Source organism: Amblyomma maculatum, chromosome 3 (genome assembly GCF_055883805.1).
Source record: "Amblyomma maculatum isolate TAMU_Amacu chromosome 3, ASM5588380v1, whole genome shotgun sequence".
Lineage (NCBI taxonomy): Eukaryota > Metazoa > Arthropoda > Arachnida > Ixodida > Ixodidae > Amblyomma > Amblyomma maculatum.
In genome coordinates, this window is record NC_139346.1 from 186,999,917 (window position 1) to 187,016,700 (window position 16,784).

At 50.7% G+C, this 16,784-nt stretch overlaps 1 protein-coding gene across 6 annotated transcripts in view; it reads right to left on the minus strand.

Annotated features, from left to right (window-relative positions):
• The window catches only part of LOC146197185 (homeobox protein cut-like), a 725,401-nt gene that overhangs the window by 193,346 nt on the left and 515,271 nt on the right, over window positions 1–16,784 (minus strand). For all 6 annotated transcript variants that reach the window (XM_084598965.1, XM_084598963.1, XM_084598964.1 and 3 more), the window contains one exon: window positions 7,864–7,968. In XM_084598965.1, the coding sequence (XP_084455091.1) occupies window positions 7,864–7,968 (105 nt within the window). The remainder of the gene's footprint in view (window positions 1–7,863; window positions 7,969–16,784) is intronic.

Here is a 16,784-nt window from a genome sequence, read left to right on the forward strand (position 1 = left end):
GCGGGAAGATTTTTTAGATCCCATCTTGGTCACCGATAAATGTATTTTTTCGATGCTGGTTGACAGCCGTGAACCCGACCAGAAATAGGCAGAGAACCAATTTTTAAGATGAATGTTTGGAAGGTTTTCTCATGTTCGCTTCAAAGTTGTAAAAGAAGCGGATGGACGATCAGGCGCAGTACAAGATTATAAAAGCACGCCTATTTCATTTTTATATGTCCGGAGAAGAGGTTATTGATGCGACGAGGACTTGTAAATTTTATTTCTTCTTTGTAGTTTCTGCAAGAAACAAAGAGGAACAAAACTCCCACACGCATGCACACACACATTGCTGAAAACAAGGAGAAAGAACAGGTGTGGCTTGGAGATAAATGGGTTACAAAAACAGCAATAAAAAAACGTTGGGAGGGTGTCAGCGCGTGTCACTCCTCGCGATGAGTGCCGCCTGCCGTGACGGGTGGCGTGCGGTGCAACTAAATCCCCCCTCCATCGTGCCAGAAAACACCGTCACCCGGAACACGCCCATCGGTGGTTGCCTCTTGCCGATCGGGGTGCGAGAGCACGCTGCCGTCGCGCTCGACCAACTGCGACGGCGATGGCTGCCGAAGCAGCAGCAGCATCCATCGGCCATCACTCGTCGCCGCTGAGATCTCGCACCCGCCGAGAAGCAGGAAGCCTCGGCTGCCAACATGCAAATCGGAAGCGCACGCATTGCTCTCTCTATTTTTTTTTCTCTCTCTCTTTCTCATTTCTTTTTCGTGTGGTGGTTTCCTGGTGACCGACCTTGGCACGGCCGGCATCGGAATGCATGTTCAACCCAGACGCCCCTCCCCCATTTTCCCTGCAGCTTGCGCTCCCGTCCCTGCTTCCAGAGCGTCGTCAGTCCTTGCTGCTCGCTTTATTTCCTTACCCAGCCCAGTGCTTCTTTATTTCTGTTTGTTTTGCCCGCGAAATCCAGCTGATCAATGCCAGCCCTGCTTTCACCCCCTCGATCTCTCAGCAATGGTGAATCCGTCGTTCATGACGTTTAGCTCAGTCGTCATCATACCTGTGCGTGCACTACACATATACGCCAAGAGGTTGCGTTGCGTCTCTTATTTCTCATCCCTCCTCAACACCCTCACTCACCTTCGGAATCCACCTTCTTTCGACGCGTGATGTTCACACTACCTCCTCCCCTCCCCTCTATCTCTCTGAAGTCTTCACTTGCTAACGTACAAACAGATTCCCATCGTACTATTTTCATAGCGTTGCCTTATGACTGTCCTCTCCGGGCTCGTAAACTCTCGACAACCCTCTCACGACATCAACGCCCGCTGTTTCCCTTCCGCATCATGTAACGTTCGAGCAGACGCATCTGTCTCTAGCTGCTACGGGAATGCGGCAAAGAGCATACGAGTGAGAGAAACCTCACGGAGTATGTGGTGGATGGTGCGGAAAGACTCCTGCTGCCGCGGGCCCTTTCCCACGCGATGGTGACAGTGTGAAGAAAAGTAAAAAAGTAAGCACACAGGAAAAAAAATTAGAAGCGATTTTCGCTTCGGAGGGCAAATTTGTATGCGTGTAAGTCAGTTTTTCTGGCGCCTTCAGCTATGCGAATTCCGCGTGCGGGCGTACAAGGTCCCATGCTCCTGCTATATTCCTCGATATTCAAATATGTTAATGCGGTTATAGAGAATCCGCTCTCCTTTGCGCATGATTACAAGCACGACGAAACACGTGCGAGGTAAACGAAAAAAAAAATGGGAAAGAAGCAAAGTGCTATGTCTTATACTAAGCGCTGCGTATGCGTACGTAATCAGTTTATTTTTTGCTGAATTTCTGATACTTTTTTCCGACACATTCCTTTCGCGATAAAGTTCACACACTTGTATTTTTCTAAGCCGAGAAATAAACGACCTTGCGAATAGCAATGAGGCAAGGCTACAAGGTGAGGCAAGGTCGTTACAAATGCTCTAGAACAGTGCGGAGTGCCGAACCCTGGCTCTTGACGCCACATTTCGATCTTTTTGACCGAATGTAGCACATCGACGCAGTGGGAAATCAGTGGCGCCATCATATTTGAACGTTTAGAGGTGAGACTAGCTCTGCACGCATTTGCTTCATTACTTTTACTTGTCTGCCTTAAATTCTTTCAATCAGTACACGGAAGCTGTTCTAAATCAAGTAGATCGCCCTGACTTTTGTCCTCATATTCGTCAGAAATGAGTAAGCCAGGTGTGCTCTTTACCACTTGGTTCATTTTATTTCTACTTCGTTTGCAGAACATTTATGACAACCAGAGAGCCGGTCGTTCTCATTATACAGACACCCTTTCCATTTTATTTGCAAATCCAACCGCTTGTTTCAAAACTGCGTTCACAGCCTTGTAACCCGAGTTCGTGAAAGACTCTCCAGGGTGGAGACACAGTCCGGAATCAGAGCCCGTACGCGACTAATGAGGCCTCGAGAACAGTACGGAGACGATACCGAAACTATACCTCGAAAGGCGAAGCGCGAGTGTTCGTCGCCTAAGCAGTCACTCTATGGTTTTTGCAATCAGCAGGGGATGGGCTGGTCGTCCTCATTAAAATTAAAAAAAAAAAGAAAAAGAAGAAGCAATAGGGAAAAGGAGGGCTGCAGCAAGAAGAGGCGGTACGTCGACGCACGTTTGTTACCGCTGGCCCGAGGCCACTGGCGAGCGCGCGACTTCAAAAGCGAAAGGTCACCCCCTCCCGCTTTCAGCTTCGAAAAGCCTCGACCAGGCAGCTGCAGCAGCAGTAACAGCAGGAACAGCAGCGGCGGCATATAACGGAGACCGTCGGAAAGCAGCACCGTCATGCGACCCAATCAACGGTGCCTTTGGCGAGGTCGCATACGGCGATAGAGGTCGCTATAGCGGGAGCATAGCGCCACTTAGGGGCCCCGTCGTCGTTCAATGGGTGCTCATTTGGTTATTGTCTCGTCCGAAGAGGGCAGTCCGATGGAATCGCGTCCTCCTCCTCCTCCTACTCGCAAGGCGACGTCTCCACCTCTCCTCCTCATTCTATGAGCCCCTGACGACATCCGGCGACATTGTCGGCCGAAGGTCGTTAGGGCTGCATTCTGCGCAGCCATTCACGCCGCACGCTCTCTCGCTGCTTTGGTTGTCGTCGAAGCCCTTTGGATGCACGCGCGCTCTTCACGGACACACGAACAGACACACACCGCAGATGAGGTCGACGTCAACGCCCACCCATCGTCCATGCGCTAGGCTCCATACGCCTCCCGCTTGCTTGCGCGCGCGTCTGTTTGCGTTCGTCCCACTGGGGCTCTCCAAAGAGCGCATGAATAATTGCCGTTTTTAATTTCCGGTCGTTCGAGACAGACCCTCGGCGAAGACGCTCGGCCTCTTCGACTGCGTGACACTGCCACCTATTGCGCTTTATGGTCTCCCATAGAGAGTGGGGACGGTGTGTGCGGCTGACGGGCAGTCAGTCCTCTGCGGATGGTATACCCTGTCCTCTCGTCGCAAATAACCGAGCATTATCCACCCCTTTCATCTTTCTTGAGGCGAAGATTTATTTTGTATACGGCTCCGCTCCGCAGAATGGAGTGAGCCCTTCCCTCCCTGAGATGCCGCAACCGTGATCAAAGCCGCACTGCCGGATGCTGCGTCCAAAAGCAGCGAAGCTATCAAGGCAGTCCTCGCATCGTTAGCAAGTAGACTCTTGTTCACAGAGTTCACATTTGCTTCGGTGCATTGAAGTTGCTGCAATGCCATGAAGAATCGTACTACAAGGCCTGGGTATAGGCAGAAACAGCAGAGCCTTCGTTACAGCATCTATCTCATCGTTATCATAATTACACCGTCTAATTTGTCAGATGTGGAGAGCCTTAGGAGTATCACAGCTTCTGGGCCGTGTCGTGTGCTTTTTAATGCATCTCCAAGGTCCCGAATCTCTCGAAAAAAATCGCTGTTTTGCTTTTTTTTTTTTTAACTCTCCGAAAGTCAATACTTCCAAGGATGCTACCAGCGCACTTTATGATGCTTTGAAAACTGGCTTGCCGTTACTTTCGGCAAAGGTTGTACGTACGCTTGCTCCTTTAAGCAATGCTTGGTGCCCATATACTCTAACTTCGACACATTAAAAAAGGTATTTGAGATGAGAAAATTGGGTTTAGAGCTTAATTGATTTCTTTGTTTAACCGCCGTGCAGCGAGATCATTGTTCCGCCCTCCTCGTTCTCTGCAGTCCCGCTTGTGTGTGTGCATTTGTGCGCCTGGGAGGAAACAGGGGCTCGACAGAACAGGTTGTGACCTTTCATGTGACCTTCACATGAAAGCGTCTGGCGCGTACGTGGGCACGCATGCGGTTCACATTGGCTACCATATACGATCAAACTCACGCTGCCAGCCAGGATGCAGTGTTCCCGGTCCTCGCACGGAAGCCTTGTTCCTTCGCACGAGGGGTGTAAACCAGTACGAGAAGGCATATAATCGGAGAACGCGATTCCTTCCCCACCTAAGTGAAGGCGTCTTGTTTGAATGCTCTGGGGGCGTGTCGTGAGTTATGCGATAAAGAACGGCGCTGTCTCGCGTCCTCGCACGTTATGTGGATCCTCAGCCCGTACGGCACCCACTGTCTCCTTGAATATACCGCCTCCGGTACAATTACCGCCCCCGCAAGTCAACTGCTATGACATAGGAATCACGGCATCTTTGGCGGAGTTACGCCAAAGGAACGAAGTGTTCAGCGGGTGTGGAATGTTCGTGTACATAGTGGTGAAGGATAGGAATGAAAGTGACACGATTATAGTCCAACCTAGAGGTTTTTTTTTTTTTCTCCACAAGGCCACAACCTGAACACTACAAAAACAACCCTCCCATTACGATGGCATGCGTCACATAGTGTAGACGCGGGGAAGAGCTGCATGTCTCGGAACAAGTGGGCAAACAGAAACCACAGGCAGCAGCTCGAAACATGCACTCGCAACGGGACTATGAATGTGCCAATCACAACGTTCAGTACACCACACGGCAGCGGCACGTCGTCGCACAAATGTTGCATAAATATGCATGTTTGAGGCGTATAGCACTAAGTCGAGCACTTTCGGGCATGAATGACGCGTTTCTCGGCCCGCTGTCGTTTCAGGTGCCTATGTCTATGTCGACCCTCGTCTCCTGCGTTTTCTGCGGTATTGAGCTCTCTCGGCTCCTGAAAACGCATCCAGATTTTTTTTTTTTTTATTCCAAGCGGCAGAATCTATAACAAATGCATGCATGCAGAGCAGCATTGCCAGCTATATTGCTGCAATTATACCGCACTTTACTACCAAAAGCGCAGTCACAGCGCATGCGCAGGTGACCCCTACTTGACATGTTTTCAGTCCGTCCCCCGCTATGCGCACAGCTTAGAGGAAGTTCACTCCTTGTCCTCATACATCGCGAATGTACAGACTCGGAGGTATACCGATAGGCTATTTGCTAGTGTTAATCGTTAGCACAACTTCCATTTCCCACATCGCCTTCTTATAACACTAAACTCGAATCAGTACTTCTCAAGAGGATGAGGACTTGAGTACGAAAATAACACAAGACAAGCAGAATAGCGAATCATTCTTGGCTTAAACTACACGCTTCTTTCGAATGGGACACGAAGCATGACAACTGCGCATCAATTGTGAACATGTATCATTGTGATCAGCTGATGGGGTCAGGTACTCCTGTCTTTTTTTTTCTTTCTTTTTTTTTCGTTTCTCTTTAGTTATTTACGCATGCGTTATGCTTCAGAACACAGTGATCGTTCACGAAACTCGACAGTGCAGCGAACCATCAACGTTGTTTACTTGCAGCAAGCATCTCTCCCTATGAACACGCATGCTATACTGCTCGAACTTAAAGACCACCCGAAAACAGCACGACGAAGGGTGGTGCAACCGGTCCACCAAGATGACGTTCATTTCCAGTCTGCGCCGAGTGTCGCGGCGAAAAAGTGTTGCTCCGCTCTCTTCCGGCATGCAAGCTGCGTGGCTGTGCGCGCACGTCCCCGCTGCAGAAGCGCGGGCGAAATATGCGAAAGAACAAAGAAAAAAATAGAACAAAAAAAAAAAAAAAAAAAAAAAAAAAACGACGGGACACGAAGTTGGTGCGCTGAGCGCCCTTGCTGCAAGGAGGCGGCGGCTGTGCGTGGAAGCACGTCTTCGAAATGGGAGACTATCCGTTTCCACGAGAACGGTGGCAGAGTGGCGCTGCTCCGTCCTGTACCGTCCTTAACGGCGGCGGCCGTTAATTCTTGTTGCTGCTCCCGCTGCTGCTGCTCTCGAGAGGACTCGAACCCCCTTCTCCACCTTGGGCCATCCCCAGCATTACACAAACTGCGTGCCGCGCAAGGGGGTCTCGTTTGGCAAATGCTGACAGCCACTTCCATCTTTAAACTCGCTCTTCTCCCTTTACCCGAAACAGGGAGTGTCCAAAGAAGAAGAGAGGGAGATAAACAAGTAAAAAGGGGGTGAGGAGTGGTCGAGCATCAGCAAGCAAGCAAGCAGTAAACACGTCGCACGGCGCGTGTTTTGCGCGCCGCGCGAATACACGCGGAATGAACCATGCTGCGCGGGTCGCGCGCTCGGGATCTGCGAATTAGGCGCCCGCGACGAGACGTTTGCTGCCTAACTCACGGCGCTGATGCTCCCAGCATGCACTTCGTTTCTGAGCTGTGCGACGTTGATGTTCGGCCCCCACTCCTTCGATCGCACGTTTTTTCTTCTTCTTTTATGACTTTTACAAACCGTGCCGGAGAGTAAGAGGCGGGAACAGCAAATTTGGAGGTAGTGTAAATATGCGGAGGGGTGGAAAGCGGCAGCATCGGGTGCGATCTGCTTTCTGTGGGTCTCTGCTTCTTCGCGGAAGAAGGTGGACATTAGCGCTATATGGGTACTTGGCGTTTGTCTATCTGCATGTGTGAGTGCGTGAGCGTATCTTGTACATAAATTTACTGGTCGTTTGGCCCAACGATGAGCGTGCTAAGGAGAGATTCGTCGTTTGGCTGTTGGCAGTCTTTAACCGATGTGAGAAGGCTTCGAGCTGTCGCACTCTTTCCTTCTCTTTCTCTTTTCCGCTGTACTCGAAAAAGAATCCTGCTGGTACTTGCACGCGAAAGCAGTTTCTTGTTGTTGTTTTGTTTCTATTTTCCAGCTTTGATTCCGCAGGTTTTGCCCTCTGCAGGAGGTGGTGCATAACAACTGTAGCAAGCTATAGGGTTGCCGGCAGACAGGGAATTTCACTTGCGTGAAGAAGTCGATATCCAACAGTAGATATTCCCAAGCTATATATAAAATAGCACTCAGCTTAATGAAGCGCGTTGCTGTAAAACTGCTTACGGCTTAAAAAAAAAAAAAAAAAAAGACAAGTCCTGCAATTCAGATGCAACAGATATTGAGCTATGGGTAAAAATAAAGAACGCAAAAAAAACAAAAAAAACGATCATAAGACAAGCGTCACATGTATAACATAACTTTCAGTCTTTTAATGGCCCATATCTTGCAGCTACAGATACGACAGCTGTGGAAGCGCGAAGTTGACTTTCGAGAAATATGAACTGAAATGGCCAGGCATTCGTGAAATATGTTCATCGCGAAATGAGCACAAACCGAGTAGATATTTGTATTCGGTCACTCATAAGAGACGTATATATTTCTCGCTCACAATGAGAGAGAAAGATACTAGCTGCTGCAACGCCTATACAAAACGCTTACTTTTATCGCGGTTTGCAATCATCGAATTATCACAAACTTGCGCCAATGTCAAGTCATGCATGACATCCGAGTAGCATGTTATTGACCTTATTATACGCGCGCAGTTCATCGAAGAGGAAGCCGCGTTAAATGGCTTATATGAGCGACTCACCTGTCTGCCGGGCGTCGTCGGCCGGTATCGAGTCGTTTAGGGCGCTATGGTCCTCAGTGGCGGGGGGTCGCATAGCCCGAGGCTCCGCACCGGGCCGGGGATGGGCTGCCGAAAAAGAAAGGACAACAAGCAATTTGTGAGAAAGCCGAACAGATACATAGCTCACAAAAGAACAGCAAGGTAAATTCGATTAGTTTTGTTGTCATAACAGGGCAGAACAGCTACGCTGATTATATATATACGCAGCAAACATGCTAGCGACTTCGCACTGCAATGCACAGCGAACAACCCGTTTCCGACAGCCCGCACATGCATTCGACGATTGCAGACTTGCTTGTCATTTAGCTTATTTCCTCTCAATTTTTTTTTTTTCTGGCGATGCTTTCAAAACAATTCCTGTAACCATAAAAGAAGAAGCTTTCGGCGCGAGTATGACCACCGCAGCGCATCTCTCTCTACACCCTGTTCTCAGGAACTTTGTCAGTCACTCCTTCAGAGCTCTCACGTCTACCGGTGGCTGTGCTACGGCAGTCCACTGTCGCAGGCCAGCTTCCATCAGCGACTACACAAAAGTTAATCGACACAAAAAATATATTGTTCTGGCTTCTCAGTAATGCGTTCCTCAGAGATTAGGTTCTGACTCTTCATTACCTTGCGGTAACTGATGTTCACTAAAATTATGAGGCGGTTTGTCGTACGCCAAACGACCTGTCTCAAATGAGGCTTTCATACATCCGGACATATATAACCTCGGTATTTCTTGTATATATTGAACACGCAGACAATCCCATGGTTTTAATTATCACTTATCGGCTAGTTTTTGCTACAAAGAGCTGCGTCAGTTGGTGCACTATCTGAAAGAATCTAGATACAACACAGAATTAACCCAATGGCCATTCATAATTTCTCGCTGGAATGATTATTCAAAGCTATCGAACAATGAATGGATGTCACCAGAAAAACGTATGCGGTCCAAAAAGAGCAGCAGCACCGCATAACCAAAGTCTGGAATTGTTTTATATTCAAAATTAGAAGGCCACAATCCGCCCCCTGATCAGACTCCTTTATGGAAAGAATATAGAGCTAGCTATACGTGCGTGGACAACAGGAAAATGCACGCGTCTGATGTTGCTGTTGCTATCCTCAACAAGGTAACCGAACATACCAAATGTGGATCTGATTTAAGTAAATAAAACACTTTACCCCTCCCCGCTTATTGTTTTCTTTTTTTTTTTTTTTCGTATCATTGACGCATGAAGTGTTTACCCTGGCAACGCTTCCACTATAGCCCCTTATCCCCCCCCCCCCCTCTCTCTCTCTCTCTCTCTCTCGTAAAAAATGGAGAAGGGCCAGAACAAAGACGAAAGCCGAAAGCGATGAAAGTGCATAGGCAAACGCAGTTCCCATGCTGAACGTTTTCTCACTTTACGCAGGTCGTCACCAAGTATTCAATAGCGCAAGTAAACCGCGGCAGCCGAGAGCCGACACTGAAGGGTCGACAACCGACCGTAAAACTTTAGAATTTAAACACGGGCTGCCGCCCTCGCACGCCATGTAGAACGTTAAATGCGCGACATATAAATACTATACGGTAGGAGCGAACGAGCTGGCTTCAGAGTGCGCCCAACCGCGGCACGTCTTCCACACTCTCTCTCGCAGGGCCGCATAACGCAGGGTGGCGCGCCCTATAGGGCACGGAGGACATTAAAAGGGTCCGCGGAAACAAAAGGCTGGAAAGTCGTACAGAGAGCCGAACAGCCCATCATGCTCCTACATTCGTGACAAAGGAAAAAGAAATGAGAAATAAACGCAAGAAACAAACTACACACATTTGGCGACAAGGCTACCCGAGATGGCGAGGGGAGACGGGCGCGGGTGATATTCGGACCCGCGTTCATTCGGACCAAAAGCTTTGTTTCTCAACGTTGGTTCCGGAAGCGGCACAGAAAGAATGGCCAGAAATAAAGATACGAACTCGGAGCGGGTTCGGTCGGAACGGGGTTTTGGCTCCGACGCCGCGGTGGCGCTGCAACCGAACCACGACTATGGTGCGCTATGTGCGATGGCGTATACGTTGGTCCCGCTTCGAACGTGGTCGCGGGCCATTGCCGATGGCGCACGGTGCTCGGAACGCGGTGACGCGTGGTCTGATGGCGGAGTTTTGCGTGTAGAAGAAAAAATATACAGAGAAAAAAGGAGGGGTTAGCCAGCTAGACCCCTTCTAAAACATTCGCTCCATGGCCGGTCCACCGAGCGACGGAACGAACACGACTCGAACAAACGATAACGAAGCCAGCGGCGTAGAAACGCGGGCACGAGGCCTGCTTGTCATACATCCACGGCAAAAGTTGGGACCTTCCTTTCCCTGATTCATTTTTTTTTCCCTCTCTTCCCTAAGGCCCGATATAAGGGGCGGCTGAGCGCACTCGCGAGCAAGAATTCAATCCATTAATGTTTTCGCCGGGAATTATAAATCGAGTTTGCATATCTAATGAGCTCCATTTCGCCTCTGATTTTCGCCCTTTCTAGTTCTTTACGACTCGCTTGAAACCGCCCTCCGGCCTTTCCCTCCATCACCATCCCCTTCCTCCCACCCTCCTTCTCTGGACCACAAGTCCCGCTGTGCGCGCGCCAAGCAGTGTTTTCATTTCTTTTGTCTCTCGAGCCCTCGTCTTTTGCGTCTGGAACCCTTTTTCGCTTTATAGGTCCTCTCTTCGTTCAGTCCACCGAGCTTTGATTTTAACTCTTTCTACGGCGGCTCGCATGGGATCCGCGCCGTTCGTTCTGCACTTCCTCCTAATTCTCCGCACTTTTTTCATTATTATTAGTATTTCTTTCTCGAGGTCGTTTGATTTTATGGCTTCAAAGCGGAGGTTCCGCACGAGCAGTGGGGGCGGCCAAGAACTGAGAAGAAAAAGCCGAGGCATTTTGCGGGTCTCTGATTTCTGATTCGCACGTAGCCACTCAGGCGGCATCAAATCTGCCCTAACGAACTTGTCCCGCGAGGATTCCTACCACGGCGTTACGTCGAGAAGATGAAGGAAAGACACACCCAGGCGCCGCCCGGCAAAGCATGCAGCTGAAACACAGCGCGCGCCGAATGAGGATCACGTTCCTCCCGCAGGAATCCGCACGTACTCAAGAGCTCTTTGACGCGCGGCTAGGAAAGAATCGTTACGCGTGGCCTCGTTGAGCAGGCGAGGAAAGGAAACGTTTTGAAACATCTCGCGGGTCAAATAAAGAAGCAAGACAAAGGAGAAGAGAGGTAAAGGATCGGAGAGGCTGGGTTGGGAGGCAATGGGCGAGGGAGGGGATGGGTAGAAGAGATACGTACGTCTGGCGAGCTGACGAGCAACGAGAGCTTTGTTGCGCATAGTACGCACGAAGTACTCCAGATTTGTTTGACTGCCGGCAATGCCGAGCTATGCCAAGTGATTAGCGAGAATGTAGCAAAGCTGCCTATGCGGAAGGAGCATGAGTGGTTTGTAACAAAGTATACTGCACAGGCCGAGTGTTCCACAGCGTCGCATCGGGACGGCATGTCTGTCCTCTGTTTTCTTACTATGCCGCGAGCTTACTTCTTACATGGACAGACTACTTCACATGCTGGTAAGAAGCTATCTATTTGCCTGACACCGCATCCGGGTCACCACTGCCGGTAAGGAGATCGGCTTGCATGACTCAAGTGGACTCGGGCATTAATCGAAGACCATCATGGCCCAAACAGACGGACAAGCAAACAATGCGAGAGAAAAGAACAGTGCACGGGCGCTGGATCAAAATGAAGGTTCTCATTCTTCGTACGGCGTCCTTTCGGCAATTAGAGCCTCGAGGACGGCCAAGTGCGGCTCCGTGAGTTCATTGTGCGCCTGCAGTCATTAAGCACAGCGCGCGGAGCGTTTCCTGTCGGTTCAAGAACGGTAGAGCAGACAAAGTTCGCGCCGTTCAAAAAGACGCAACCTTTCAAAAGCGAAAGGGAAGTAGGGGAAAGAGAACGACGCCGGTGTGCTCATGCGTGCGTATACATACGTTTGTCTGCGATCAGGTCCAAGCCTTAGACAAAAGCAGACCCCCCCCCCCCCCTCCCTCCACACACACACACAACCTCTGGCCTCGCTTCTATACAGGGCGAGCGTCTTACAACCGCAGCTGCACGCGAGCGGGAGGAGGCCGGAACTGCGGTAGCGGGCGAGACGACGTGGCAGCGGAAAACAAGAGGATGCGGAGAAATGCTCCGCGAGCATCCCACTCGGGATCGGGAACACTCGAGCGGAGACGAAGAGCGCGCGGCAAACTTGAAAAAGTGGGGCGGGAAACCGCGGCGCTCTTGGCAAGGAAGAAACAGGGAGCAGGGGGAAAGGGGGTGCCTGTTGTTTGCGGGCCGCCCCGGCAGACCGCAGCGCGGCACCCCATGCAACCAACCCCGCTGACTTGTGCTCAGCCATGCCACGGGATAAACAATGCGGAGGTCTTGTTTGCCTGTTTACAGCCGTCCAGATGCGCTTGCTAATGATGTCTCCGTCGCTGCCGTGGTCCCCCTCCCTGTGTATAGCATTGTGTATCGCAGGAACGGGGTTAAGCCCGTACTCTCCGTTGTATACAAGCCGCCGTGGACTCGTGCAGTCGAAACTTCGACGCCTGGCCCTGACGAGTTTCTCATCGAGGCTTCGCGCTACAGTGGGTCTTTCCGAAACCAGTGTACCAGCCGCGGTAGGTTTATGATGAATGACCAAACGAGATCATTTGCATCCTGCGGCACTCTTCAGCTCAATGCACGTGCGTCGTAAACATAGAGACGAGCGCGAACCTGCTCTTGACGTAAGGAGTCTGGGCGGCCGTTCTTAGTTTCGCTTCTGTAGACTGTGGGCATGTCAGTGGCAGGCCTCAGCTGTCGGAGATTGAACAGCCTGAAATTGCAAACGCTCTCTGAGTCACTAGCCAGGTCAGATAAAGTTAGATAAGAATACTGCTGGCGAACATCGAAGTTTAAGGCACTTTGTAAAGGCAGGCCTCCGTGCAGGCAACGTTTGTTTATCGGGTTTCTTCAACGGTGTCACTATAGAGGTAGATAAAGCGGAAAAATTTTTCTCAGAACCCATGGAAGGGGTACTATGCTCACTCAAGCTGAGCCTTTCCCTTCCGCAAGCTCCTTAAGTAACGCCTTCCGTAAGCATCGCCCGAAGACTGCGAAGCTCTCCTCTCGCCTCAAGAGCCCGAAGTAATGAGTCGATGCGCCGCCGAGCGAGGAGGAGTTAAAATTAATCGCGCAACCCGCCGTCGCTACCATACAGATCCATTCGAGCCTCAACACTATATACAACCCCGCCAATTTCACCCCCTTCACGCCTTACCCACGGCCTTTCCTTTCTCAGCGCAGGAATCAGAGGCGCCAAACAGGGAGCAAAAGCAGAAAAAGGAAACGCGAAGCCGTTCGCGGGATGCGGACTGGCCCAAAATGAAACAAGAGACGGTAATTTATTGTTTCTCCCCAAAGGACTTGAAAGGAGAGACCTCTCCGGTTTCCCGCGCCTTCACCGCGAAGACGCGTCTTTGGCAGTTAGTTGCGTTCCCTGCTCTCCCTTTTCTCATTCCATGAGCAGCAGAGAGACTTTTAATTGTTTTCGGGCAGGCGTCTACCCGCCGTTATAAATTCTCCCCGCGTGCGGGCGCTATGTATAGAGCTATGTTGCGAGATTCGCAACTCTCTTAATTTCTCTTTTGCTCCAGGCTTCGGCTGGAACTCTTGAGCAGCGAAATACTTTTCGCCCGCTGCGGAAGACTGGAAAAGATGCGGCATCCACGTGGGGGGGGGGGGGGGGGGGGGGGGGGAGAACAAAAGATAGAGTAGCTGATGCCTTGGCGGCAATCGGCTGTCGAGGTTTACGAACCAGAAACGTCTTTCTGTACGACGGGTTTTAGAAGAATGCCAATCTGTCTGAATAGCCAGGTGAAAGGACGTGCAATGAAAAACAAGGTAGCCTTCCTTCCAATCCTGCATCACCTCAAACTTGACTGTTAGGCAAGCACACGAAGTTAAATGCAGCATTCGCTGAAATCGACGTTTTTATAGCACTCATTCTCGTACCTTTTTCGTCTTTCGTTCTGTTTCTTTTTTTTCGCTTCATTAATTATCTGTGAAAGCTGTATACTGTCCGCATACATATCCGCATACAGACGCAGACACGCGAGTGCGCATGCACTCACTCGCGCATGCACTCACTCACTCACTCACTCACTCACTCACTCACTCACTCACTCACTCACTCACTCACTCACTCACTCACTCACTCACTCACTCACTCACTCACTCACTCACTCACTCACTCACTCACTCACTCACTCACTCACTCACTCACTCACTCACTCACTCACTCACTCACTCACTCACTCTCACTCACTCACTCACTCACTCACTCACTCACTCACTCACTCACTCACTCACTCACTCACTCACTCACTCACTCACTCACTCACTCACTCACTCACTCACTCACTCACTCACTCACTCACTCACTGCAATCAATCAATAAAAACAGATCAGTACGAAACAAAATACCAGCCGTTCCATCCCATGTTTTTTTGCCTACTTGAATTGCGCTTATTCCAAAACTGGCTTAGACGCATTCCAAAGCAAAGCAAAGATAAAGGCGATTGTTTGAAAACGCCACCCGCAGCTTGCGCGCTCGACTCGTTGGCGCAAAAAATGGGCGATGCCGTCCAGGCCGAGTTCGTTGAGAATGTACGATGTCCAGGGCGACCATCTGCAAGCGAACAGGCAGCCGCATCCGATGCATGCAGATCACGCATCTCCATCGTGGTGCCGCTGAGATTCCGTTGTTCGCTTCCCGAGGAACAAACAACAGAAGCGAAACAAGGACGAGATCGCCCGCGCCCAACAGCTCGCGGGGTCGGCGGACATGACAGCAGCAGCAGCAACAGCAGACGCGGCTACACATGCAAGGACTTACACGTGCAGAGCAGAAAATGCCGAGGGCAGGCCTGAACGCGTGGCGACTCGCCCGCCGCCTCTCGGCAACGCAGTGGAGTCGCAAAAGTACGACAACAAACGCACGTGCGCGCACGCCTCACTCGCGGAATTGTGGATTTCGATCGCGGGCGCAGCGCGGACGCGCGTGTGAAGCGGCGCGCGTTATTTATTCAATGCATTTACTTGCTTATTTCTTCTCTGACGCGACTGGCTGCCAGCGCCCCACACAATAGATCGACGCCGCTGCGGGGAATATATACGCGTATACGCGTCGTGACAACTCGATAAACAAATGTGGCTCATAAATAACCCGGACTCCATTCAACGCTGGCCTCCTCTCCACCCCATCTAGTTTGTGGCGCCGGTTGCAAGCGTGCGAGGACAAGGCGACGAAGAGGGATGCGGCGAAACGATATTGGCGGTAGGAAGAATAGGAACGCCGTTTACGGGCCTTATCGTAATGATTCACGGCTGTTTGACGCCTGCTTTCGTTTTATAGGCGGACACGAGCGATGCGATGCGGAGGGTGAAAAGGCAAGACAAACGATGCAGACGTATATGTCTGCCCTTTCAATTAAAACAAAATTATCAGTTTGTATTTAGTTGTTACAATTTAGACAACATGGCTGTACAATATGAAACAATTTGTTACAAAAACGATGCCTTTAAACATAAATAAAGAATGACCAATTCAGAAATCCCGCTGCGAGAGCTCACTTTTCGAACGGTGTCCTTGTTCCAGACTTTCCAAAACGTCCCTTATCTTTTTACTTTTGCGCCTTCCCGCCAGATGTCCTCAAGTTACGCAGGGCATCAAAGGGGGAGTGTAATTTCGGTACTGGAAAAAACTGCAGGTCAAGTGCTGCTTCGTACGGTTGTACGGCGCACGGGCTCTGGGCAAGTTGAGAGATACTTAGCTGGCCAACGATAAATCATCGCGCCACAGGGAAGAGTAGAGATAGACAGATCAAGATGGATGGATACAATTTACTGAAAAGGGTGTATCGTTTGCAGCCGCGTTATGCTATACGGACATCAATCTATACAGCAAGGCACACAAGAGCTCTGCGTACAGACATCTGCGGCACATCAGCTTTATAGCAGCGAGAAAAAAATTTATAAATAGAGCGAACACAGAGGGAGAAAGACAAGGGAAAAGAAAAATGGCCATAAATGAACCCGCGCTGACGAAAGAGAAAAGCACGCTCCCTACGAGTGACACAAGGCGGCAAAGGCGGGGGCTGTTACCAGCAATTCTCACTATAGGGGCCGCAAAGCAAGCGACGCACCAGTGTTATCAGCGCGCCAACTCCGCCGATGACGACAAGGACAAACAGTAAAATTTGTTTATGCTCACGGCTGCCACACAGATGCGGGCAGCTATAGCAAAACAGCACGCGGTGCAGAGAGAGGGCCTCCGCCACGGACGACGCAAAAACGCCCGGCCATCCGCATTCACTCGCCGTCGAATATGCGTTCATTCACGTGTGAAATATTAAACGGACGGACGGCCGAGAGCGAGAGATAGAGTGGATCGAGACCCATCTCCTCCCTCGTGGAGCTTCAAGAAGAGCAAGGAATTGGGTGCGGCAGCGAGCGAGCGCACGTTTTCAAGGGAGAGGGGAGGAAGGAAGAGGACAGCGGGACCGCCGTCGCCGCCATCCATTTGATTAGCCGAAATACAATAACGCCCTGCAGCCATCATCGCCGCTGCCAGTGTGGTACAGCCGAGGCTCGTCGCAGTGGCAACCCCCCTCTCCCAGCCCCTGTCGCCGCTGCGTAGGGAGCGTCTCCTACCAAGAAAGAAAGAAAACTAGCGCGGACGCCCGCCCGTCCATTCAAATTCCTTTCGCTAGATATGCGCATAACGTCGTCGCCACCGCCGGTCTCGTATTCCCGCACTTCTCTTCTCCTGCTACTTTCATTTCTCGAT